Source organism: Schistocerca gregaria, chromosome 2 (genome assembly GCF_023897955.1).
Source record: "Schistocerca gregaria isolate iqSchGreg1 chromosome 2, iqSchGreg1.2, whole genome shotgun sequence".
NCBI classification, from domain to species: domain Eukaryota; kingdom Metazoa; phylum Arthropoda; class Insecta; order Orthoptera; family Acrididae; genus Schistocerca; species Schistocerca gregaria.
Window position 1 is genome coordinate 295,132,043 of NC_064921.1, and position 27,860 is coordinate 295,159,902.

Consider the following 27,860-nt stretch of genomic DNA (forward strand, 5'->3'; position numbering starts at 1 on the left):
TGGACGATAACTAGTTTGGACAAGAAGAGAATAGAAGCTTTTGAAATGTGGTGCTACAGAATAATGCTGAAGATTTGATGGGTAGATCACATAACTAATGAGGAGGTATTGAATAGGATTGGAGAGAAGAGAAGTTTGTGGCTCAACTTGACTAGAAGAAGGGATCGGTTGGTAGGACATGTTTTGAGGCATCAAGGGATCACAAATTTAGCATTGGAGGGCAGCGTGGAGGGTAAAAATCGCAGAGGGAGACCGAGAGATGAGTACACTAAGCAGATTCAGAAGGATGTAGGTTGCAGTAGGTATTGGGAGATGAAGCAGCTTGCACAGGATAGAGTAGCATGGAGAGCTGCATCAAACCAGTCTCAGGACTGAAGACAACAACAACACAACAGATATAAGACTCCCTTGAAAACCATACAGGACCTACATTTATCCATTCCGAGACTGGAAGCTGATTTGAATGCCAACAGTTCTCTTACACCGCATTAGGCATAGTAATTTGTTGTGTCTTTGTTGTTTCCATTTTTTGTCCATCTCTGTACGTGACACCATTGGGACAAAACTACTCTGAGTGTAAGATACCCCTACCACCCCTTGGGATGGAGTGTGAATGAGGAGAGATGACACGTAAAATGCAGGGAAAAGACTTATTGTTTTTTGTTTCTTGTATTTCGTTGAGTTGGAATACTTAGAAGTATTAAGAGCAGTTTGTCTCTTACTTGTTCACTGTTTGAGTATTCAGATGACACTGGAAAGCCAAAGTCGCTACAGACACGGACCAAATATGTTTACAATATGTTGAAATAAATGTGAAATACATTTGAATCTATGGTGTCTTTGTAACGAACCTCGAAAATAATAAATTTTTTTCAAGATAGAGAAGCTTATGTCCACGAATCAGCCTGGCTTTAGAAAGCATCGCTCGTGCAAAACTCAGCTTGCCCTTTTCTCACATCATATACTGCGAACTATGGATGAAGGGCAACAGGAAGATTCCAAATTTCTAGATTTCTGGAAAGCATTTCAAACTGTGCCCCACTGGAGGTTGTTAACGAACATACGATAATGTGGAACAGGTTCAGAGAAATATGAATGGCTCGAAGATTTTTTATATTGTCCTCGACGGCGAGCGTTCATCGTGGGCAAGGGTATTATCAGAAGTGCCTCAGCGAAGTGTAAAGGAAACGCTACTGCTCCCCATGTACACTACGTGAAGTATCCGGACACCTGTCTGAAAACGACTCACAAATTCGTGGCGCCCTCCATCGGTAATGCTGGAATTCAATATGGTGTTGGTCCACCCTCAGCCTTGATGAAAGCTTCCACTCTCGCAGGCATACGTTCAATCAGGTATTGGAACGTTTCTTGGAGAATGGCAGCCCGTTCTTCACGGAGTGCTGCACTGAGGAGAGGTATCGATGTCGGTTAGTGAGGCCTGGAACAAAGTGGGCGTTCCAAAACATCCCAAATGTGATCTATAAGATTTAGGTCAGGAATCTGTGCAGGCCAGTTCATTACAGGCATGTTATTGTCGTGTAACCAATCCGCCACTGGCCGTGCGTGATGAACAGGTGCTCGATCGTGTTCAAAGATGCAATTGCCATTCCCGAATTGCTCTTCAACTGTGGGAACCAAGAAGGCGCTTAAAACATCAATGTAGGTCCGTGCTGCGACAGTGCTACGTAAAACAACAAGAGGTGCAAGCCCCCTCCATGAAAAACACGATCACACCATAACACCGCAGTCTAATTTTACTGTTGGCACTTCACACGCTGGCAGATGACGTTCACTAGGCATTCGCCATACCCACGTCCAGTATCGGATCGCCACACTACGTACCGTGATTCGTCACTCCACACAACTTTTTTTCCACTGTTCAATCGTCCAATGTTTACGCTCCTTACATCTAGCGAGGCGTCGTTTGGCATTTACCGGCGTGAGGTGCGGCTTATGAGCAGCCGCTCGATCATGGAATCCAAGTTTTCTCACCTCTCGCCTATCTATCATACTTGTAGTGGATCGTGATGCAGTTTGGAATTCCTGTGTGATGGTGTGGACAGATGACTGCCTATTATACATTACGACCCTCTTCTCTGTCGGCGGTCTCTGTTAGTCAACAGACGAGGTCTGCCTGTAAACTTTTGTGCTGTACGTGTCCCTTCATGTTTCCACTTCACTATCACATCAGAAACACTGGACCTAGGGATGTTTAGGAGTGTGGAAATCTCACGTACAGACGTATGACACAAGTGACACCCAATCACCCGATCACGTTAGAAGTCCATGAGTTCCGAGGAGCGCCCCATTCAGTTCTTTCACGATGTCTAATGACTACTGAGGTCGCTGATATGGAGTACCTGACAGTGATCACATAGAGTACATAAACGGTTAGGATGGACAGGGTGGGCAGCAACCTGGAGTTGTTTGCTGATGACGCCGTGGTGTACGCTAAGATGTCAAAGTTGCGTGACTGTAGTAGTATACAAGGTGACTTAGACAAAGTTTCTAGTTAATGGGATGAACGGCAGCTGGCCCTAAATGTGGAAAAATGTAAGTTAATGCGAATGAGTAGGAAAAACAAACCCAAAAAGTTCGGATAAAGCATTAATAGTGTCCTGATGACACAGACACGTCGTTTACATATATGGATGTAACACTGCAGAGTGATATGAAATGGAACGAACATGTGAGGACTGTGGTAGGGAAGCCGAATGGTCGACTTCAGTTTATTGGGAGAATTTTAGGAAAGAGTGGTTCACCTGTAAAGGAGACCTCATATAAAACGCTGGTATGACCTATTCTTGAGTACTACTCGAATGTTTTTGACCTGTACCAGGTCGCAATAAAGGAATTTTTTTTTTGTTTAAGGGCGCAAAACAGCTATGTTCATAAGCGCCTATTCTGTGGCATAGGGAAGGGTAAAAACAGGAATTTAAATCAACAGCAATGGGAGCGGGGAGGAGGGAAACTAAAAACGGAAGAAAATCTAGGAAAACTACTATTGAATGGGGGGAGGGGGGATGTATTCCCCCAAAAACGAGCTTCAAATAACCGATGTCATCTCACTGACACTGATAAACTCAAGGACGCGATAAGCTGAGAGCGTGTCATCTGCTAAAAGGGAAGATATATCAGGTGACAACTGTATACGGGCGCGTAGCGGATTAAAATAGGGGCACTGAAGTAAAAGGTGTCTCACTGTCTACGGTTGAGAGCAGTGAGGACAAAGCGAGGTAGGATGACCACTTAAAAGATGTCTATGGCTAAAAAGACAGTGCCCTATCCGGAATCTAGTCAAAATTACCTCCTCTCGACGACGAGCCAGGAAGGAAGAAGTCCAAGCATAGGGAAGAGGTATTTACATTTATTATCGGAAGGGTAGACCAATGTGTGTGCCATAAAAGAGTAACACGACGACATAAAACGTTCTGTAGATCAGCAAAGAGAACCATGCGAACAGCGGGCTGAGGAAGAGAGACTACAGCCTTGGCCGCTATACTGGCCGCCTCGTTTCCGCGTATACCAACATGCACATGGAATCCAAAGGAGTGCCACACAGAAAAATGGTTCAAATGGCTCTGAGCATTATGGGACTTAACTTCTGAGGTCATGAGTCCCCTAGAACTTAGAACTACTTAAACCTAACTAACCTAAAGACATCACACACATCCATGTCCGAGGCAGGATTCGAACCTGCGACAGTAGCGGTCGCGCGGTTCCAAACTGTAGTGCCTAGAACCGCTCGGCCACACAGGAATGTCACAGAGACTCCCCCCCGTGAAGCAACGGGAAGCTGTCCTGAATCCGGTGGACCAGAGGGTGGACGGGATAAATAGCTTGGAGGTTGAAAAGAGAGCTGAGTGAATTCGAGCATATAATATACTGTAGCCACTTATGGCGACAGATGTTTTGGACAGCCTGGAGAAGAGCATAAAGCTCCTCAGTAAAAACCGAACACTGGTCGAGAAGCCGAAATCTATTAGGGATGTCGCCAACAATATAGACACTCCCAACACCAAAGTGGAAGGAAAGAGAACGTAACAGTTTTCAGAAGAGGACTCCGGGTGGTAGTAGAGCGGAAGGGCGGCCTGCATACCCTAAATCCAAGGAGGCATTGAAAACAAGGGTATAGGTCGGATGGGCATGCATAGAAGACAGATGACTAGCGCAACGACTCGGTAGGACAGCTCGCCGATTGTACAGTGGAGGTTCAGCAGTCTCAGCATAAAGGGTCTCCATGGGGATGGTATAAAAAGCTCTAGATGCTAAACGCAATCCACGGTGGTGGACAGAGTCGAGACTCCAAAGAATAGACAGCTGTGCATAGGAATAAATTATGCTTCCATAGTCCAATTTCGAGCGTACTATGGCGCGATATAGGCGCAGGAGGTCCACTAGGTCCGCTTCCCATCAGGTACCACTCAGAACACTGGGGATGTTGAGGGATCGCATATAGCGAGCCGAAAGATATGAAATGTGGGAAGACCAGCACAGTTTTCTGTCAAACATAAGTCCCAAGAATTTGGCGACTTCGGTGAACGGAAGGTCGACAGGGCCTAGGAGCAGGGAAGGCGGAGGAAACTCCGTACGACGCCAAAAATTTACACAGACGGTCTTCCTGAGAGGAAAGCGGAAGCCGGTTTCGACGCTCCATGAGTGAAGGCGATCGAGACATCCTTGAAGACGCCGTTCAAGAAGGCTGGTCCGTTGAGAGCTGTAGTAGATTGTAAAATCGTTGACAAAGAGGGAGCCCGAGACATTGGGAAGGAGACAATCCATAATTAGATTTATGGCGGTAGAAAACAGTACACCACTCAGCACGGAGCCCCGAGTCACCCCATTTTCTTGGGAGAAAGTACAGGAGAGAGTCGTGTGCACCCGCACCTGAAAAGTGCGCTCTGTCATAAATTCACGAATAAAAAGGGGTAGCCGACCTCGAAAGCCCCAAGAGAACAGTGTGCGGAGGATGCCCGTCCTCCAACAGGTATCGTATGCTCTCTCCAGATCAAAAAATGTTGCTACCGTTTGGCGTTTCTTGAGAAAATTGTTCATAACATAAGTGGAGAGAGCAACAAGATGGTCAACTGCAGAACGATGCTTTCGGAAAGCACATTGGGCACGTGTTAGAAGGTTTCAGGACTCTAGCCACCAATGTAAACGGCAATTCATCATATGCTCCAAAACATTACATACACTACTTATGAGAGATATGGGGGGGTAGGTAGAGGAGAGATGTTTGTCCTTCCCAGGTTTCGGAACTGGAATGACGACAGCTTCCCGCCATCTTCTGCGAAAGATACTGTCGGTCCAAATTCGATTATAAAGGCGAAGGAGGTAATGCAGACTACGCTATGATAAATGAGCAACATTTTGACGTGAATGCTATCCGGTCCCGGGGCAGAAGAGCGAGAGGAAGAGATTTCGTGTTGAGTTCCTGCATAGAGAAAACAGTATTATAGCTTTTGCGATTTTGAGAAGAGAAAGCGAGAGGTCACCCTTCTGCTGCTCGTTCCTTCAGGAGAAAGACTGGTGGGTAATTTGAAAAGCTTGAAATCTCAACAAAGTGTTGACCCAATGAGTACTGACCGAATGTCCAAATGAGAGAAGTTTGACGTGGAGACAGACAAAAATGTAGGGTCCCCAGTGTTGAGGCAAACAAGATCCACTTGGTGGAAGAGGTCAGTCAATAGGGAGCCTCAAGGACAAGGACGCAGAGATCGCCAAAGCGGGTGGTGGGCATTGAAGTTCCCAACCAGCAAATAGAGGGGCAGGAACTGACAAAGGAGATGAAAGAGATCGGTTGTTGCCACTGGTGTGGACAATGGAATGTATATGGTACAAAGGGATAATGTGTATCCAGAAAGGGACAGATGTACAGCAACAGCTTGGAAGGAATTGTTTAAGGGGATTGGGTGGTAATGGACAGTATCATGAAGAAGAATCATAAGTCTCCCACGTGTCAGAGTGCCATCAACACAGGGGAGATCAAACCAGACCAATTGGAAATGATGGATGATAAAGCGATCATGGGGATGTAGCTTTGTTTACAGAAGACAGAAGACGATGGCCGAGATCAGGCGTTGCTGAGAAATAAAACACTAAAAGTATATGAAGATAGTAGCTGGTCCCGAAAGAACAGATACCATTGATGACCGTGCAGCTTCTCTAGAACAAATGATAATTAATTGAAACCCTCAGCTGCCGACAGGTGTTGTTGATATACCTTGATGGTGACAGCTGAAAATATGTGGAGCACGCACAGGTTGCCCGAACACTTACGGGAATCGCCACCTTAGTTGGCGTGAGTAATGAGTGGATGGACAAACGTCTGTTAGGAACATTACGTATGTAGATTGTGGACAGTTGGGAATGTGGGTTCCTGCAGTCGCGCTATTGATCTGTCTCCTCGGTAGCTCAGATGGACACCGGCACGGTAGCTCAGCGTTTACGGTCAGAGGGTTAGCTACCCTCTGTACTAAAAACACTGAGTGAACGTATCAACGAAGAACCTGAACGGGTGTCATCGGACGTCCACTCCGAACTAATTCAACGAACGATATAGAACAAAATGAGATTTTTTTTAAAAAGATGGATAGAGCGTCTGCCATGTAAGCAGGAGATCCCGGGTTCGAGTCCCGGTCGGGGCACACATTTTCAGCTGTCCCCATCGAGGTATATCAACAACACCTGTCGGCAGCTGAGGGTTTCGTTTAATTATCATTTACATTAAAAGTAGTACATGAGTTTTGTTATTTGGGCAGCGAAATAACTGACGATGGATGTCGCAGAGAGGATATGAATGCAGTGAGGTGACAAAAGTTTTGGGATAGCGAAATGCACATATACAGCTGGAGGTAGTATCGCGTATGCAAGGTACAAACGGGCAGTGTATTGGCGGAGCTGTTATTTGTACTCAGATTATCCATGTGAATAGGTTTCCGACGTGATTATGGCGGCAAGACGGGAATTAACACACTCTGAACGTGGAATGGTAGTTGGAGTTAGACGCATGGGACATTCCATTTCGGAAATCGTTAAATCGTTCGGGAATTCAATATTCCGAGATCCACAGTGTCAAGGATCCGCCGAGAATCCCACGTTTCAGGTATTCTGTCTCACAGCGAACAACGCAGTGGCCGACAGCCTTCACGTAATGACCGAGAGCAGCGTCGTTTGTATAGTGTTGTCAGTGCTAAGACGCAAACTACAATGCGCGCAATAACTCCAGAAAACGACGTATCCGTTAGGATGGTACTGCAAAATTTGGCGTTAATGGGCTATGGCAGCAGACGACCGACGTGAGTGCCTTCGGTAACAACAGTGCTTGGTAGAGCACTTGCCCGCGAAAGGCAAAGGTCCCGAGTTCGAGTCTCGGTCCGGCACACAGTTTTAATTTGCCAGGAAGTTTCATATCTGCGCACACTCCGCTGTAGAGCGAAAATCTCATTCTAGGAACACATCATCGCCTGCAAAGCCCGTCCCGGGTTCGTGATCATATCAGTTGAGTTCCAGACGACTGGAAAACTGTGGCGTGGTCAGATGAGTCCAGATTTCAGTTGGTAAGTGCTCATGGTAGCGTTCGAGAGTGGCCCAGACCCCACGGAGCCATAGATTCAAGTTGTCAACAAAGCACTGTGCACGCTGGTGGTGGCTTCATAATGGTGTGGGATATGTTCACATGGGTCAACTGGAAATGGTTATGTTGGCTACTTGGATACTATTTGACGCCATTCATGGGCTTCATGTACCCAAATAACGATGGAATTTTTATGGATTACAATACGACATGTTACTTGGCCACAAAAGTTCGCTGTAGGTTTGAAGAACATTCTAGACAATTCGAACGAATTGGCCGCCCAGATCGCCCGACATGAATCTCGTAGAACATTTATGTGACATTATCTAGGGGTCAGTTCGTGCACAAAATCTTGTACCGGCAACACTTTCGCAATCATGGGCGGCCATAGAGGCAGCATGGCTCAATATTTCTGCAGCGGACTTCCAATGACTTGCTGAGTCCATGCCACGTCGGGTTGCTGATCTACGCCGGGAAAAAGTAATTATCCTATGGCTTTTGTCACCTCAGTGGAGTACAAGGTTGGCCAAATTTGCTGACACACCTCACGCAGCCTTTTACGGAAGTGAAAAGTGGGTGATAAATAGTTCAGATAAGAAGAGAACAGAGGCTTCTGAAATGTGGTACTAAAGAAGAATGGAGAAGTTTAGGTGGGTAAATTGTGTAACTAATGAATAGGTACTCAATCGAACTGGGGGAAAAAAGAAATTTACTATAAAACTTGACTAAAAGAAGGTATCGGTTGATAGGACACTTTCTGAGGCGTCCAAGAACCATGAATTTGGTGATGGAGGGAAGTGTTAGAAGTAACAATTATAGAGGCAGCTTAGGGAATGGCTGCAGTACGCACCTTCAAATGGATGTAGATTGCAGTGATTGTACAGGGGCGAAGAGGTTTGCACAGGATGGACTAGAGTGGTGAGCTGCATTAAACAAGTCTTCCTACTGAAGATCACAATATGAATAACATGTCTTTTTAAACAAAGTTCGCGACCTCTTTCAACTTGCGAAATGCACTGACTGTTCAACTGTGTCATTTTCAAATAATTATCACACTTCTTACGGTGCAACGATCACAACGCAGGGTACGTGAAGCTCTGGAGCGATTACGTTCCTCCGACTTCTCACCTATACTGCTTTCTGGCGGCTTCACCAACGAATGTCGCTGATTATGTATTTTAGTCTTTTGTTTTCATCCTTTTCCCTTCTTCCCCTAGTCATTCTATCAACTTTATATGGCTCTGAGCACTATGGGACTTAACATTTTTATGTAAAATGGCCACGAGAGCACCTTAATATCACATATTGTCATTTAACTATTTAACTTTATTTGTTTTTTTAATTTTTTTAGACTTTATAAATAAATGCCGTGTGATTAGGGCCTCCCGTCGGGTAGATCGCCCGCCGGGTGCAAGTCTTTCGATTTGACGCCACTTCGGTGACTTGCGCGACGATGGGGATGAAATGATGATGATTAGGGCAACACAACACCCAGTCCCTGAGCGGAGAAAATCTCCGACCCAGCCGGGAATCGAACCCGGGCCCTGAGGATTGACATTCTCTCGCACTGACCACTCAGCTACCGGGAGCAGACGTTGACGTTATCACTGAAATAACTTACACATTTGACACGCCCACTACAGACTTTACCTACTGTACTCTTCATTTATTGCATTCTGTACAATTTTGTGACTGCTGAATATGTTTAGACTTACAGTAGCGACATCTAACGGGTCTAGGCACAATCACAAGTTGTGGATACTATACTGCAATTTATTATGAACAGTGGTGCTATCAACATTATAAATCCTCCTCCAGTGCTGCCTAATTTACAACATATTTTAAATATTTGAGCCGATGCTAAGCTCATTTTGTGTCTGTTTTGTGACGGTGCCACTCTGGCCTTATTATGCACTGAAGCGAAAAAATTCATATGATATCTCCTACTATCGTGTATGACCTCCTTTTGTCCAGGGTAGTGCAGCAACTCGACATTACATGGACTCAAAAAGTCGTTGGAAGTCCCTTCAGAAATATCGAGCCATCCTTTCACTATCCCCGTCGATAATTGCGAAAATGTTGCAAGTGCTGGATTTTGCGCACGAAATGACCTCTCGATTACGTCCCTTAAACGTTCGATGGGACTCATGTCTGGCGATCTGGGAGGCAAAATCATTCACTCGGATTTCTCAGAATGTTGTTCAAACCAATCGCTAACAGCTGCTGTCCGGTGAAAGGGCAAATTTTTGTCTGGGAACAAGAAGTCCATGAATGGCTGCAGAAGGTCTCCAGGTAGCCGAACGTAACCATTTCCAGTCAACGATCGGTTTAGTTGGACCAGAGGACCCAGTCTGTACCATGTAAACACAGCTCACACTATTATGGAGCCACCACCAGCTTGCAAGTGGCTTGTTGACAGCTTGGGCCCATGACTTCGTGGGGTCTGCGCCACACTCGAACCTTACTATCAGCTCTTACCAACTGAAATCGGGACTCATCGGACCTGTCCATGATGTTCCAGTCGTGTAGAGTCCAACCGATATGGTCACGAGCCCAGGAGAGTCGCTACAGGCGATGTTGTATTGTTAGCAAAGGCACTCGCGTCGGTCATCTGCTGTTGTAGCCCATTAACTATCCTAACGCTTACGTTAATCGTTCGTACCCCACTGCTGCTTGTCTGTTAGCACTGACGACTCTGCGTAAACGCCGCTGCTCTCGGTCGTTAAGTGAAGACCGTCAGCCACTGCGTTGTCCGTAGTAAGAGATAATACCTGAAGTGTGGTATTCTTGGTACACTTTTGCACTGTGGCACTGTGGATCTCGGAATACTGAATTCCCTAACGATTTCCGCAATGGAATGTCCCAAGCATCTAGCTCCAGCTACCATCCCGCGTTTAAAGTCTGTTCAATCCCGTCGTGCGGCTATAATCATGTCGAAAGCCTTTTAATATGAATCATCTGAATACTAATGAGAGCCATGAATCATTTGAGTACAAATGAGAGCCCCGCCAATTCACTGTCCTTTTGTACCTTGTGAACGCGATACTACAGCCGTGAGCATATCACTGTTCCATGACATCTGTCTCCTCAGCGTATTAGGACACGTCATAAAACAGGTATCCCTCGTCAAATTTTCAGGACGCTTCCACATCCATTAAAGTAATAATTTTTCGTTACGGCATATTTCACTGTTTTCAGATGTAACATGTCCACTAGTCGTATTTCATGTCCCATGTTTTGTCACATATGTGAAGATGGTCATTGTTGACCGAAACCGTCAGTGTAAGTACCAAACGTACTGTGATCATCGTCTGAAATGAAGTAAATTTATTCTACAACTAGAAAAGACCGTATACTATCTGAATACTAGTGGTGTTAACACTGGAAGCTGCAGCAAACTCACATCACATCAATAGCTATTATACGGAGTTTACCCACGAAGTGACAGAAACTTCCAACCGGTTTCCAATGTACTGCAGTTTCCCTCGAATGCCTCAACGCAAAATTATTTCCATATCTTTAACATAGTTTTAGTAAAATAAAATTCACCGATAGAAAGTAGAAACTAGAGAACCAGACTCACCAACAGACATTGCGAGAAGCCAGCACAAAATCATAGTCGCGTGATGTTTCCACCTGTGCGCTTTTCTCTACCTTGCGTTTCGCGCAAGAGAGATCTCCGCTGGCTGCTGCAAAATTTAAAAGCGTCCGAGACAAAACACCTTGCTGTCATAACACAGACCTAAGGCATTCGGCTCAAGGACAGACGTTTATGAGACTTCGTGGCATACTTCATACGTTTGTGCTTTTATGTGCTAGTTGAATCACATTTACTCATTGTGCGAAGTAATTGCGTCAAATAAGAGGCATACAGCTGCATCGCAGCGAATTCATCAGTGTTAGATATAAAGAAACATCACATCTCCATACCAAACAACAGCGTAAATGCCTAGTGCCTTCGCAGTAATTCCTGAAGCTGCGTGGAACTGAATAACGAATGTTAAGTCTCAAAAGGCGTGTGACTCTGGGAACATCTTACGAACCTCGAGAAAACCTTGCCTAGAACCGAGAGATGGAAATTGTTTTCAGTTTTATTCTTGAATAATATGTCCCAGACAAAAATATTTTTGAAAAATCATCAAATGCCGTTTTAGACGATTCATTTATTACGCATCACGCGGTACGACAATATGATACGGAACACCAACTGCACATTTTAAAAAAAAAGCCAGAGATCATCACAACTACACCAAAAATGAACCAAAGAATTTATGAGACATGTGACAGACAACCTTCAAAGAATATGAACGACTGAACATTAACACTTTCACAAATGAAAAGGCCTATTGTACGTGTTAGTGTATTTGCGTGTATGTACATAGATTGATTTGCTACATAAGTCCAGTGTATGCTTACTATATTGCCTCGGTTCTTTACAACCAATTCCAGTTGAACTGGTAATGGAGCAGAGAAGTTCCAGTCTATGCCAATAATAAAACAGTAAAACTGTCGTGTCAGTCTGCTTGTCTGTCTGAACGTACTGATCTCCAAAACTGCGAAACGAATTTTCATGGCGTTTTCACAGGCAACTAGAGCATAGTTACAAGCTATTTTTTTTTTTTCAACAAAATCGAAACACAGAAAAAATCGTAAGGTAACTGAAAGATGTATCTAAAATCGTCTGTGCTCAACTTAGTAGTTCGGATGTTTAATCATCACAGCGTAGTACGCCAAACAAACAGATGACATCGTTAATTTCGTAGTACACCAAAGAGCCTGTTAGTTTTTTTTAACTCAGTGACATATTTTCGGAACTTTACGTCAGTCACAGAATTAAGCACCGCTATCTTATCTTTACGAACTCAGACTATAGTTGAATTTACTTTGCTAGGATACACAGATTTACTGATTTCGCTTTGTGTACTAAAAACGTAACGGCATTGCTTTGTTGCTTTCGATAGGTATTAATTACAGGGCGATTATAATTAAACTTTCAACCTGCTGTGGAAATAACGCCACTGGTCAGAATGACATCAAATTGCAACGGAGTATTATCGAAGAAGGGGGAAAACATGGCAGAAGAAAAATAAATAGTTACAAAATGTAGCAATAGATGGCGCTGCAAGCATCATAATTTAATAGTGGCCGACTACAAATGACAAATGAATCATACAATACAACAATTCCCAAGGTTTACGTTTGACGTTAAACAACTGTTATTCTCAATGTGCATGGGTGTGCAGGTGTGATACTGTTAGTTACGTAAGCCCATCCACCACGGCAAGGCCATATCACATCGGATGGGAAAAATTGGTTTTTAATTGTCATGACACCAAACACCACATAAAAAGCATCAATCACGTCGGTTTTTAATGGTTCTTAGGCCAAAACACGAGTAAAAAGCATAAGTCAAAATCAAATCGGTTATTAACTTCCGTGTGACTGGCGCAAAACTTGTTCAATATGCTGTCCACCGTTTTCAGCAACAAGTTAAAATCGAGAAACAGTATGTTCCACATCCGATCGACGTGTTTCCGGGGTCACGTTCAGAATGTATTGCGCAATGCGTGCCTTCAATTCACGTAAGTTTGCAATCGGAACACTGAACACAACATCTTTGAGATAGCCCCACAGCCAGAAATCACATGGATTAAGATCAGGTGATCGGGATGGGCAGGCTGTAGGGAAATGGCGGCTGATAATTCTAGCATTTCCGAAGTGGCGCTTCAGCACCTGCTTAATTGCATTTGCAACGTGCGGAGGTTCGCCATCTTGCATAAAAATGATTCCATCAACACATCAACGCTTATGGAGAGCTAGAATGAAGTGGTTGCGCAAAAGACATTTACAGCGCTTACCAGTGACGGTACAGGTAACAGGAACGGAAGCACCTGTCTCTTCGGAAAAATATGGCCCTTTGATAAATGATGCCGTAAACCCGCACCACTAAGTGACCTTTTCAGGTTAAGTGATACTGGTTGATTTGCGTGTGGATTTTCCGTTGCATATATTCGACAATTCTGTGTATTGACATATCCTGGCAGATGGAAGTGGGCTTCGTCTGTAAGCAGAATCTTTCACGGCCAATCATTGACCACTTCCATGCGAGCAACAAATTCTAAAGCAAAGGTCTCTCTTGCTGGCAGGTCAACAGGTTGGTTGGTTGGTTTGGGGAAGGAGACCAGACAACGAGGTCATCGGTCTCATCGCATTAGGGAAGGACGGGGAAGGAATTCGGTCGTGCCCTTTCAAAGGAACAATCCCGGCATTTGCCTGGAGAGATTTAGGGAAATCACGGAAAACCTAAATCAGGATGGCCAGACGCGGGATCGAACCGTCGTCCTCCCGAATGCGAGTCCAGTGTCTAACCACTGCGCCACCTCGGTCGGTGCAGGTCAACAGGAAGCAACTCGTGCACGTGGGTAATTTTGAATGGATAGCAAAGAAGGATGTTTCGCAGGATTTTACGCACCGTTCTCACGGGCATGTCCAATGTTCGGGCAATTCTCAGTGCACTACACCTTTGCACACCACCGACCGTCTTCTCCTGCATTGCTGTGACAACTGCTTCCACTGACGTCGTATCAAATCGTTTCCTCCCTCTACCAGCTTGCACATCAAAAGAATCCGTCTTTTCGAAATTCCGAATCATTTTCTCCAGGCCCACGGTAGTCATCGGATCGATGCCTGTTTTCAAACAGTGTCCGCAACTTCTGAAGAGCGACGTGTGCATAGTCATCATTCTTGTAATGCATCTTTACAAGCGAAGCGCAATCCTGGATTGAGATAGTCATGGCGAACGTCGCAGATGCGAAAGGAGGAAAAGCCGTGTACCCGGCGTGTTCATACCAACTTTATTGGGTCGTGCGAGTAACAGGTGTTTTCATTTACGTATTCTGACACATACAGTGCCATATTTTGATCAATTTTCACCGTACTTTTTTTCTTCTGTCATACGTTTCTCCCCTTTTCCGATCATATTCCGTTGCAATTTCAAGTCCTAGCGTTTTGAAAATTTAACTTTAATTACAACCATCCTGCATATTCCTTGCTAGGAAAAAGGAGTGAGTTAAGTTCGGGGGTGTCAACTCCTTGCATTTTCATTTCGTTTGGTTCACGAATAAAACGCCCAGAAAACTGTCAAGTCTTTCTGAATACACTACAATGGCTGAAAGACTGACAGGCCTTGTGATCTCAAGAATCCAATGAATATCGTGAGGCAACACTTGCTGCGGCTAAAGAGAAGAGGTCGAACTGTGTGATCAACTTGTTGACATGTTTAAATTCTGGTCCCCGGGACCGTTCCTGCCAAGGGTGGGCAAGTCAAATGGTTCTGAGCACTATGGGACTTAATTTCTGAGGTCATCAGTCCCCTAGAACTTAGAACTACTTAAACCTAACTAACCTAAGGACATCGCACACATCCATGTCTGAGGCAGGATTCGAACCTGCAACCGTAGCAGCAGCGCGGTTCCAGACTGAAGCGCCTAGAACCGCTCGGTCACAGCGGCCGGCGTGGGCAAGTCGTAAGGGTGTCCAACGAGGCAGGCTTGGCCTCTGAGGTGTGTTATACAAATGTCAGCTATGTTTCAAATTTTGCCACAGTGTTCACATGCCACATCGCGGAAAAGACATTAGGCGGTAACCCAGAAAAACGTATGCATCTCGCTCGTGGAAACTGAGATACACACTGCAAGCATATTTGAGTTCTATTAACAAAACGATGTGTGCTGTATCACAATCTGTTGATGAACTCCGCGAATTGCGGCCATGCAAGGACCTGTATTGGCAGGAATTTCTGTCAGGAGACCTGTCTTGCGACTTCTGTTTTCGAACACATTCACGGGAGTGGGAACCTGTACACTCAGAGGAGAGGGCATGTTCAATGAACTAATGATGTGCTGACATGAAGATTTTGTAAGCTTTAGCGATTTTAAGAACTTTATACAGCGTGGTGTTATCTAATGACCTGTAATGCTACTTCCTGCTCAGGGGCATAACAAATAATAATCTATCGCACCAAAGATTCTGCTTGCGATTGTTTACAGAAAAAGTTTCACAAACAAAACTAAACTTTCAGAAGAGACCTTGAAACTGTGCTGCACAAGCTGCGTAAATTTGTGAGGGTTGCTTGCGACACTAAAAATTCGAGCCTAGAAGCGATTACGTGACACTTGTTTTCATAGTAGGAAGACAACAGGTGACAAATATCTCCGAAAGCTATTGCCTCAAGCTCTATAAAAGAGCGTACTTCATGAAAGGTAGAGAGCCAACTTGGGATTATTAACTAAAAGACAACTTAATTGGATAGCAGCAGTCGTGATATTGCACGCCTGCAAGTGCGTAAATCTACGTGCAGTAGTTTGAGTATTCTGCCACGGGTTTGAGCATATCGCTCAGCCTGTTGCGGAAGTTTCTGATTCCTGTTTCTGCAGCTGCAGATGCCATAGTTTCAAGAATTCTGGGTCCATGGCGGCACTCAATGTAGAAAGTAGACAGTAGGGTTCTGATCCAGTCGATGCTCTAATTAGAGTTCTCGTCATCACCGAAGTACTGCGGTACACTGAAGGAGACTCGTCACAGATTGTCAATAAATTAATCAATAACTGAGAGTAACCTTGATAACGGCAAATCCTTCAACCATGGGGAGACATCACGGAGGGAACAAAACACTTCCTCATGGTTAGCAACAACTTCAATCCCCATTGCAGGATTATCCAACAATAAGAAAATGTTATTATCTGATGCGTAAAAAAACTTACAGTTGACATTCTTGCCGGGCAAGAAACGCGTTGTGGAACAAAAAATAACAGATCAAAAACTGAAGGAAGGAGACTAGTCCTAAAAGAGCCCCATAAACAGTATGGAAGTGCTGTGTTTGTAAGACGAGGATCAATAGTAAGTCTGCAAGTCAGGCATAAAGGGACAACATTGGATTTATAAAAATACAGCTAGAGACCTACACCATAACATCAGTCTACAAACCATCGAAGTCAACTTTAACTCGATAAACCCAGGAATTTCAACTCAAAGAGTATCAAAATTGTATTGGGACATTTGAACTTCCGAAGCACAAGCTGCGGCTATTAAACTAAAGCCAAGAACGGAGACGAGCTGGAATGTTGAGTGGAAAAGCAAGAACTGAAACTCACACATGATGTTAAGCTGGGTTGTCATTACCGACTGGAAGAAGGCACAAGGGCTATAATACGGACAATGTTTTCATTATGAGTTCACAAGCAGCTCAACATGTGGTAACACAGGGCAGGGTAGTGCATTGGTTATCACACTGGACTCGCATTCGGGAGGACGACGATTCATAACGGTGACCAGCCATCCTCAATTAGGTTTTCCATGATTTCCCTAAATCGCTTAAGACAAATGCTGGAATGGTTCCTTTGAAACAGCACAGCTGTTTTCATTCCCCATCCTTTCCTAATCCGAGCTTGTGCTCCATCTCTAAGAACCTCGTTGTCAACGAGGCGTTAGAACACTAATCTCTTGCTCCTCCTCCATGTGGTAAAAACAGTAGAGGCATCGATACCTAAAAGCAACCTAACCCCATAACGTGTACAGTAGCTGAAACTAGCAGCACAGAAGTAGTCCTCTTTAGACAATGATTCTAAAAAAGACGAGCCGGGAAAGTTTCTCCGAAGAATTGGACAATGAAGTTGCAAAACTTTAAGCAGTTCTAAAACTGTATAACGATTTTATAGCCCTAGTGAAAAAGATCTCTCTGAAATACATACCACATGGGTGCTGATCACAATACATATCTGGCATCAACCAAGAAACAGTTACTCTACTTAATTCCACTAGCTGAAAACACCATTCAAGCAGGTGAAGAGTTCATGACATGTATCGGAGAAGGCAGAAGGGAAAAATGGTCAAATCTTTTAGCTTATCTTGTCATAGCTCAGAACAGTAGAAGAGCAAATAAACTAATTAAAAATCTTAGCAATGATCCGGAAAAAAACATCTGACCTTACCTTATTTGCTAAATAAATTTGTTAAATGAAATAGCTCACAACTATTTAAGTGATCTGACCTTACCTTATTTGCTAAATAAATTTGTTAAATGAAATAGCTCACAACTATTTAAGTGATTGACAGTGAAACACTGTTGAGCGTGGAAGGGGGTGATATTGTCGGTTCGCCGTGCGTGCGCGCGCAGTGTGGCCGCAGCAGCAACTCCGCGGCACCTTACTGGACTCCCCCATGGCACGTTTGAACGTGCGGTATTGAGTTCGCTTTACAGGATTGTAACATCGTTGTGGCTTAACAAACGCACTCCTGTGTATAAAATGATACCGTGTTCCTATAATTTGTATAACTCAACAAAAGCAACAGGAAGTGCACCATCTTTTACAATAATCAGAATGAATCACGTTCACTTGTCGTATTCGATACGAAAGGGTTGTTAAAATGAATCTGAATCGTTCATGTAAATCCAATAACTAACAATATTAAAATAATATAAACTGCTTTAGTACTTACCAGCCAGCGAGCTGTCCGCACAGAATGTCATATTTGTCCACAGGAGTACTCCTTAATAATGAGATGAGATTTATTACGCAAATACAGTATACCCCATTCCGTTAAAAATAAGATACACAAACATCAAAATAAAGACTAATTTAGGCAAAGGTTAAATGTCAGTTAGTTCAGAATAACTTTATTCCTCAACACTACCATTATCTGATCTCTGCCCCGTGGACGAGTCACTGGAATTACCCAAGGATATAATTACATTATTTTCTACACTCAGCCTTCCATGCTTCTTCAACAATTGTTTCCTTGTGGCGTACAATATTAATTCACTTCTCTGGCGTTATTTGTGTCACTGGTTCCTCTAACAGACTTTGAATTTCTGCCACAGTGCAGCTTTTGTTATTTGTTGCCACATAATGTTTAATCTGGGCCCAAATCATTTTGGTGGCGCTGAAGTGGCAGTAGTATAGTGGAAGCCTAAGAACCACTGTGGACAGGTTCTTAAGCTACCTCGTCCACAACATACTTTTGAAATTCTGGCTTATTTTTTCATTATCTCCATGAGCTCCGTGTTACATGAAGTGTCTTGAATTTTCACATTGTGGCTGTTCAGCACTCAGCAACGTCGGATTTTTTCGTTGCTATCGTTAGAGCTTTGCCTTTAACACCTGAATGACAGACAGCTGATTTAAGTTTTCCAGTAGTTACCCCTTCATCCTTCAGAAAATTACCATGACCCATCTCCTCGTCGTTGCCGCTTGTTTTCCTCGATATGTAAACGAGAAGACAGTTAGGTCGAAACCAAATGCAGTTCCAGCATGCAAGACAATAAATAATTCTTGTCCCTTTCCCACGGGAACAGCAGAACTTCCACATATGCTATCATCTGTTCAGTCTTTTCTGATGGAATGACTGGCGTTTATAAAGGCTTCTATGAGCCACACAATGTCTTCAAAAGGCACTTTAATGATATTTCCTATAAATAGACTACGCCACTTCAGTGTCACCTCTCTCCCGTTTAAGTTTTCTGACCATTAATTTTTGTACACCAAAAACCGAGGGCTCTGACAATCGCTAAAAAAGACCACTTGCTATCACTGAATAACTCTACTTCATCAAGAGTGACGCATAGGTTTTTTGTGGTGCTGTACTCAAATTATCAGGTGTTCACACTCTGGACGAACATCGCTGTTTCTTTTCTGAACAGTATTTCTCCTTACAGATTTTGACGAAAACATTTTTATGTTCTACAAAGTGTCTGCAGTTCTTTCGACCACCTTCACCCCTTAGAGACAATAAGAGTTGCACCACTGCCTCTCTCCTCCTCCAAATATTCCCACACGGAGCGCACAAAGTCATGTGTGTGACCATGCAAAACACAGGCAGATCGCTGAACTTCCTGCTTAGCAGCCATATTTTTATGCACACTTTCACTATAATCCGTTCACCACAAGAATAAACCTGATGTAAACAAACACAAAAGCGATCATTGGTCAGACGCCTTAGCACATGTACCCTGGTGTTGTTACGCTCTTGGAAGTAGATCCTACTTATGTAGCAGATATCTTACTTCTAAGTTAAGTTAAATGAAACTTTAAAATATTCAAATGTATTAACAGCCATCAACGTTTCTCTTAATCACGCTTCAGCTACGCAGTTTTTATTTCAAAAATCGTGTACAGACACGGCCTCTACAGCGTTGTGCTCTGATTGTCGCGCTGTAAATGCGCATTAAGAAAAAGGCTGAGGCTGTTTTCTGTTCCGAAGTGAAACGCGCGTGGAACAAGGTTAAAAAAGTGCCGAGAAATAGGCTGTTCTTAATGTTTTTCATAAATTTACTGAGATAATCGGCTTTGAAGTTTTCCCAGCATTGTATACACTTCAGTTGATTTGCAAGCCCAGAGTGAATGTGTAGCGCTGTCGGCAGCGTAATGGCATATGCGTAAACCTAATGCGGTTACTCGTGCGTTGGTTAAAATCTCCCCCAATTTTTTTTTCTCGTTCAGTTTGAAAGACCAAATCTCGTAATTATAAGAATCATTGTCATTTTTAATGAATAATGCACGTCTTCTTGTTTCTAATTACATATTGGACGCGAAATTCTTGTTTCCATTTCAAATATAAATTCTCAGTTATCGATGTTTTATGAAAGACTGTTCATAAAAGTTGTTTAAATTAAGAAAGCATATCTATTTTTAAGGCAAAAATAAAAAACCATATCCTCTTTATTTGGACGATGTCCATCGTTTTATAGCACAAAGATAGATAAGTATCGTAGACACACGGAAAAAAATCTTTTTCATAGCATCGGGCACATTTTTACATTTGCTAGTGTACAATTACAATATGAACCCAACAGACTGATCTGGATCCAAGCTGCGGGATTTGGCCCCATAAAGTAACAAGACTATTAAGCTGTCAGACGTTCTGGAAATAAAGCACGCAGCTTTTTTCACACGTCGCTACTGAACGCTGGCGAGATATAGAGCGGCTACTCATAAAAGAAAAAGAGAAAATGCTGGGCCTGGTTGGCTTCGTGGATTCTGTTGTTAATAAGCTCGTTATCAACGTAGCAGGTGACACTTCCAGAACTGAAATGTATTTCTCGGATTCGGATAAGGAAGGAGCTAAGAGATTACCAGAAGGCTGACTGTAAGCAATACATTCAGTGGCTTCAATATTTAACTATGCGGTGAAACCCTTCAATACTCTCTTAGGTTACACAAAGCTTATGCAGAAAAATTACTCTGTTTTTAAGCCAGTAATTTTCATCATTCTTGTTTTTAATTATAATAGTACGTTAGCTAAAAACGATAATGCGTTTCGGTTTTCGTCTAGTCCTCTAAGGAGCGTATTGTTGGAGTTTGCAGTGTATTATTTCATTCTGCTCAAAAATTAAATGAAGTTCGAAGCTGTATTGCTCCTCTGCTCGTCTCTTTTTAAGTGTGAACTGCAGCTGGCCACGTCACTGCAGGCTAGCCGTACCATCTGACTGCCCATTGCTGTCCTAGTTAAATGCGCCGGTAAAGCTGTTGTGCCTTATTATCGGTAAGTCGATGTGCGGGAAAAGCATAGCACAGAAAGTACCCTTATTATCGTACTTGACAGTACTCAACACAGCTTGGCTGCAGTTCCATGTGAAACAGAAATCCAATGAGGTTCCTGCAAACGCGGAAGAATACATAATGCAATGTTTAATCAGGTTCATTCTTGTGTAGAGCGGATTATACCAGCTGGAGAACTCTGTAGCGCAAAATAAACTCGCTGCACAGATAAAAAAACTACACAACGACCGTACCACAACCGTGCACGTTATCGGCCATGAGCGTCGTCTGCAACTGGCTACAGTAGGCGCTACCTGCAGTAGCGGAGAGGTTTGATAAAGGTGGATGGAACAGGTGGCGCGGCCAAGCGCTCTCTCTCTCATTGGCTATTGCTATGATAGTAGCCCTTCAATCAGTTAGACGTCAGTCACTTTGTTATTCTGATCCTGGCATCAGAAATAATCGAGATAAACTACGGAATAACTTGTTAAACTTACCTTTCACGGAAGAGTTGTTGTCATAAAGGAAATGAAAAATAACACAGGTGCAGGCCCAAATGATTATCAGAAGAGAGCAGCTGAAGAATTTCGGACCAGAGGCTATAAAGTGGATGAACGAATGTGTTGAATCTGCCCTTAACCTAGCAACAAGCAGAGAAGAAAAGCAAACGATGTAGCTGAAACTTCCTGACAGATTAAAACTGTGCGACGGACCAAGACTCGAACTCGTGATTTTTACCTTTCGCGGCCAAGTGTTCTATCATCTGAGCTACTCAAGCATGACTCACGACCCTCCCTAACAGCTTCAATTCTGCCAGTACCTCGTCTCCTACCTTCCAAACTTCACAGAAGCTCTTCTGCGAACCCTGAAGAACAAGCACTCCTGGTGGAAACGATATTGCGGAGACATGTCTTAGCCACAGACCGGGGGGGGATGTTTCCAGAATGAAATTTTCACTCTGCAGTGGAGTGTGTGCTGATATGAAACTTCATGGCAGATCATATCAGCGCAAACTCCGCCGCAGAGTGAAAATCTCATTCTGGAAACGATGTAGCTATTCTCAAGCTGAGGAAAGAACTTGAAGACCCAAAGAATTTTCATCTGATATTACTCTCTTAGCGAGAGTGATACTGACTAGCATTTTATCATCTGTGGATGAAAATATCGTTTCAGAGTAAGCTGGTTTTAGACCAGCAGTCATGAACTAGCCAATTCCTTAATCTTGCCTAACATATCGAAGAATGGTATGAGAAAACACTAATCATGGGTGCAGCTTTTATGGTATCAAGTGCTGCTGAATCACAAAAGGCTTATGAAAAGGTATATGAGATAAAAAGATATTTCAGGATGACAAATGTAATCAGACATATGTTTCAAATCAGAAGATTCTATTTAACATTGCAGGGGAATAAGAGCTGTTGGAGAAACCAGAAAAATGCATTGTGTCAAGGCAGTGTGTAGTCATGGATTCTCTATACAAAATCTACACTAACGATCAGGCCCTAGGAAGGACCTCGAGGAAGTTTAAGTACTGCGACACTTCAAAATACCTAGGAATTATTCTGGATCACGTCCCATGTTCTAGTAAGCAATGTATGGGTTTGAAGGGAAAAATTTGGAGCAGAAACATCATCTTGGGAAATCTGACAAGTTTAATGTGAGGAGAAAATTCCCAGGTTCTCCAGTCAACTCCACTGGGTCTCTTGATTTTCTGTGGGAGAGTATGGAGTGCCTGAAACTTCCTGGCAGATTAAAACTGTGTGCCCGACCGAGACTCGAACTCGGGACCTTTGCCTTTCGCGGGCAAGTGCTCTACCAACTGAGCTACCGAAGCACGACTCACGTCCGGTACTCACAGCTTTACTTCTGCCAGTATCCGTCTCCTACCTTCCAAACTTTACAGAAGCTCTTCTGCGAACCTTGCAGAACTAGCACTCCTGAAAGAAAGGATATTGCGGAGACATGGCTTAGCCACAGCCTGGGGGATGTTTCCAGAATGAGATTTTCACTCTGCAGCGGAGTGTGCGCTGATATGAAACTTCCTGGCAGATTAAAACTGTGTGCCCGACCGAGACTCGAACTCGGGACCTTTGCCTTTCGCGGGCAAGTGCTCTACCAACTGAGCTACCGAAGCACGACTCACGTCCGGTACTCACAGCTTTACTTCTGCCAGTATCCGTCTCCTACCTTCCAAACTTTACAGAAGCTCTTCTGCGAACCTTGCAGAACTAGCACTCCTGAAAGAAAGGATATTGCGGAGACATGGCTTAGCCACAGCCTGGGGGATGTTTCCAGAATGAGATTTTCACTCTGCAGCGGAGTGTGCGCTGATATGAAACTTCCTGGCAGATTAAAACTGTGTGCCCGACCGAGACTCGAACTCGGGACCTTTGCCTTTCGCGGGCAAGTGCTCTACCAACTGAGCTACCGAAGCACGACTCACGTCCGGTACTCACAGCTTTACTTCTGCCAGTATCCGTCTCCTACCTTCCAAACTTTACAGAAGCTCTTCTGCGAACCTTGCAGAACTAGCACTCCTGAAAGAAAGGATATTGCGGAGACATGGCTTAGCCACAGCCTGGGGGATGTTTCCAGAATGAGATTTTCACTCTGCAGCGGAGTGTGCGCTGATATGAAACTTCCTGGCAGATTTTGGAAGGTAGGAGACGGATACTGGCAGAAGTAAAGCTGTGAGTACCGGACGTGAGTCGTGCTTCGGTAGCTCAGTTGGTAGAGCACTTGCCCGCGAAAGGCAAAGGTCCCGAGTTCGAGTCTCGGTCGGGCACACAGTTTTAATCTGCCAGGAAGTTTCATATCAGCGCACACTCCGCTGCAGAGTGAAAATCTCATTCTGGAAACATCCCCCAGGCTGTGGCTAAGCCATGTATCCGCAATATCCTTTCTTTCAGGAGTGCTAGTTCTGCAAGGTTCGCAGAAGAGCTTCTGTAAAGTTTGGAAGGTAGGAGACGGATACTGGCAGAAGTAAAGCTGTGAGTACCGGACGTGAGTCGTGCTTCGGTAGCTCAGTTGGTAGAGCACTTGCCCGCGAAAGGCAAAGGTCCCGAGTTCGAGTCTCGGTCGGGCACACAGTTTTAATCTGCCAGGAAGTTTCATATCAGCGCACACTCCGCTGCAGAGTGAAAATCTCATTATGGAGTGCCTGTTTGGATAGCACTAGTCCACACCAGGCATGCGAGAGTGGTGTTAAACGAGTCAGCCCATTTAGCTTTGAAGTGCCTTGGATCAGCCCCTAGTTGCAAAGATTTATGCCTTGGCCTGCACTGCAACCCACACCATAAGCTGCAGAGTGGTGGGAGAACTAGAACAGAAAAGGAGATTGAATACCCGGAACACTTGACGTACAATAATACATCAGCAGCAAAGCACTGTTATGGGGAAACAGAATGGAATGTCTGTGTAATGTATAAGGTACATTATCTCAGAAACTCTGCAAGCAAAAGATTTGAAATTTTTAGGACCATGGATATAATCCTTGTGTAACTGCTTGAGTTATACATTTTTTTGGTCACCTTGATTCTTTCCTTTAAATGACAGTCCCATTTCCTGGTGAAACATTAAAACCATCTCAGTTCATAATAAAAATTTTCATGAGATGATTAGATTAGATTAGATTAATACTTGTTCCATAGATCATGAATACGACACTTCGTAATGATGTGGAACGTGTCAGGTTAATAAAAGATGTCTGTACAAGAAATTACATTACACAAAATATTGCATGACACTAAGTTTTTTTTTTTTACTTTGTTTATATCTAATAATTCAGCCAATGAATAGAAGGAGTTGTCATCTAGAAATTCTTTTAATTTATTTTTAAATGTTAGTTGGCTATCTGTCAGGCTTTTGATGCTGTTTGGTAGGTGCCCAAAGACTTTTGTGGCAGCATAATTTACCCCTTTCTGTGCCAAAGTCAGATTTAACCCTGCATAGTGAAGATCATCCTTTCTCCTGGTGTTATAGGTATGCACACTGCTATTACTTTTGAATTGGGTTGGATTATTATCAACAAATTTCATAAGGGAATATATATACTGTGAGGATCCCTAGATACTTAAATAGATGTCTGCAAGATGACAGCGAGTGGGCTCCAGCAATTACTCTGATTACATGATTTTGAGCAATGAATACTTTTCTACTCAACGATGAATTACCCCAGAATAAGATACCATAAGAAAGCAGTGAATGAAAGTAGGCATAGTAAGCTAATTTACTGAGATTCTTATCACCAAAATTTGCAATAACCCTAATAGCATACGTAGCTGAACTCAGACGTTTCAGCAGACCATCAATGTGTTGCTTCCAGTTTAACCTCTCATCAATGGACACACCTAAAAATTTTGAAAATTCTACCTTAGCTACAGACTTCTGTTCAAATTCTATATTTATTACTGGAGTTGTGCCATTTACTGTACGGAACTGTATATACTGTGTTTTATCAAAATTTAAAGAGAGTCCGTTTGCTGAGAACCACTTAATAATTTTGTGAAAAACATCATTTACAATTACATCACTTAGTTCTTGGTTTTTGGATGTTATTACTATACTTGTATCATCAGCAAAAAGAACTAACTTTGCATCTTCATCAATGTGGAATGGTAAGTCATTAATGTATATCAAGAACAGTAAAGGACCTAAGACCGAACCCTGTGGGACCCCGTGCTTGATAGCACCCCAGTTTGAGGAATCAGCTGTTGTTTTAACATTACACGAACCACGTATTTCAACTTTCTGCATTCTTCCAGTTAAGTATGAATTAAACCATTTGTGCACTGCCCCACTCAAACCATAATGATTTAGCTTATCTAAAAGAATTCCATGATTTACACAATCAAAGGCCTTTGAGAGATCACAAAAAATACCAATGGGTGATGTCCGGTTATTCAGAGCATTTAATATTTGATCAGTGAAAGCATATATAGCATTTTCTGTTGAAAAGCCTTTCTGAAAACCAAACTGACATTTTGTTAGTACTTTATTTTTACAAATATGGGAGGCAAAATGTGTGTTTGAGTACATTCAGAAAATTTCAGCTTTCTATACAGTGCAGAAACTGAGAAAATGCACCTTTCTTATTGAATAAATAAGTTGTCAAAACATGTCTGCTGCATAGCTTGGATCATCAGGGTCCTTGCCATCTGTCAATTGCAATTTCATCTTAGCACATTTTTTAATTTGCCTTGAATCCCTACTGTAATTCTTTAGCCTGTTTTCTGCATTTCTTAGTCTCTCACTGTACTAATTTCTCATTGCCTCAACAGTGGGACAGACTACACTTATCCTGGAGATTGCAGCACTTTACATTTATTGATGTTGTCTTATTTGAATGTAGCAGTGGCACCATACATCCTGCAGTATAAAGTGCATATGTCCACAAACAGTTTCGCGTGAGTGAGTCCAAATGACATTGTTCAGAGACTCGTTTGTATTCAGTGTCCTGCCGTGCAAACACTTTCAAAGTAGATCATTGTTTGCCGTATGTTTGAATACTGGCTTTACTGCCTCCATAATTGCAATAGGCAGATTATTTTGATGATTATATTTTTCGCTAGTCACTAAACCCTTAGAGTATTTGTACCAGCTTTCCACACCTGCTGGGCACAGCCCATGTTGAGGTTCATCATTGATGGACAGTGTGTGAAATCACACTGCCCATACAGCTTTCTGCACTATTTATACACTATGAGTATTTTGCTTAATGATTAAACCATAATAATATTGGAGTCTCTTTACCAATGACACTGTTGTCTATTGTCACCACCAACTGGTTTTCCATTACTTCTGCACATGACCCACACCCTGAAGTTGCTTTATTTCTAACCCACAATTTGGATGCCACAACTTCATTATAGGCCTTGCAGTCTCTGTCGCTAAGGTAATTTACGTACCTTGCATCATAAGATAGCTGAGTATGCTGAAAAACTTTTGTTCATTCCTGCCGCTTCCATAGCTCCACTTGTCCCACTGAAATTTCCTGTACAGTTATCTAAATGAAGTTGCTTTAGTCTCTCTGGACACCTACAAAATTAGGAAATAATAGCAACTTTAAATGCTTAATTTATAATCCTTTCATTGTTACAATCTATATTTTCTAACACTCTTTCAGTTGAAATTTTCATACATTCATCAGCAGCATCTTCAGCTGCAGATCCAAATATATAATCACCTCACATAGTATATCCCCAGTACAGTAGTGCACAGATCATAAACCAGTCTAATATTGGAATTCTACATACTGCTGCTATTGCCACTTGCAATATGACACAAAGAATAAAGTGATACTATATTTACAAATTAACTGTAGCTCTGCAGGTTTTCCTATGATTTTGTTCATTTGTAATTTCTTTGGGGTGTAGCCATAGGCCTTTTGAGGTTAGAAGACACAGATGAAACAACAGAGGACAAATTTACTTATTCGCTGTTTTTACACTTTTTCTACAATTAATGCAGTGCTTGAATACTCCATTATTTTCCCTAGACAATTTGCAATTGTAATGATACTACTGTTAACAAAACTAATAACTTTCTCACAGTAATAATAACACATTATCACCATGAATCACATGTATAAACATAAGTATACAGGATGAAAGAAGCAAGAGAATGCAGAATCCCATGAAGCCAAGCAATATCATGTTAACCAACACAAAAAAATATCTTCCTTCAATTTCATATTTTGTATGAATAGTGCCAAATGTGAAAGAACTTGCAAGCAGAAAATTTTTCAT

At 42.9% G+C, this 27,860-nt stretch overlaps 1 protein-coding gene across 1 annotated transcript in view; it reads right to left on the reverse strand.

Moving 5' to 3' along the window:
- The window catches only part of LOC126335755 (limulus clotting factor C-like), a 119,188-nt gene extending 101,081 nt beyond the window's left edge, over positions 1–18,107 (reverse strand). The window contains exon 1 of the mRNA XM_049999212.1: positions 18,077–18,107. Coding sequence (XP_049855169.1) covers positions 18,077–18,107 — 31 coding nt within the window. The remainder of the gene's footprint in view (positions 1–18,076) is intronic.
- Between the last annotated feature and the right edge of the window lie 9,753 nt (positions 18,108–27,860).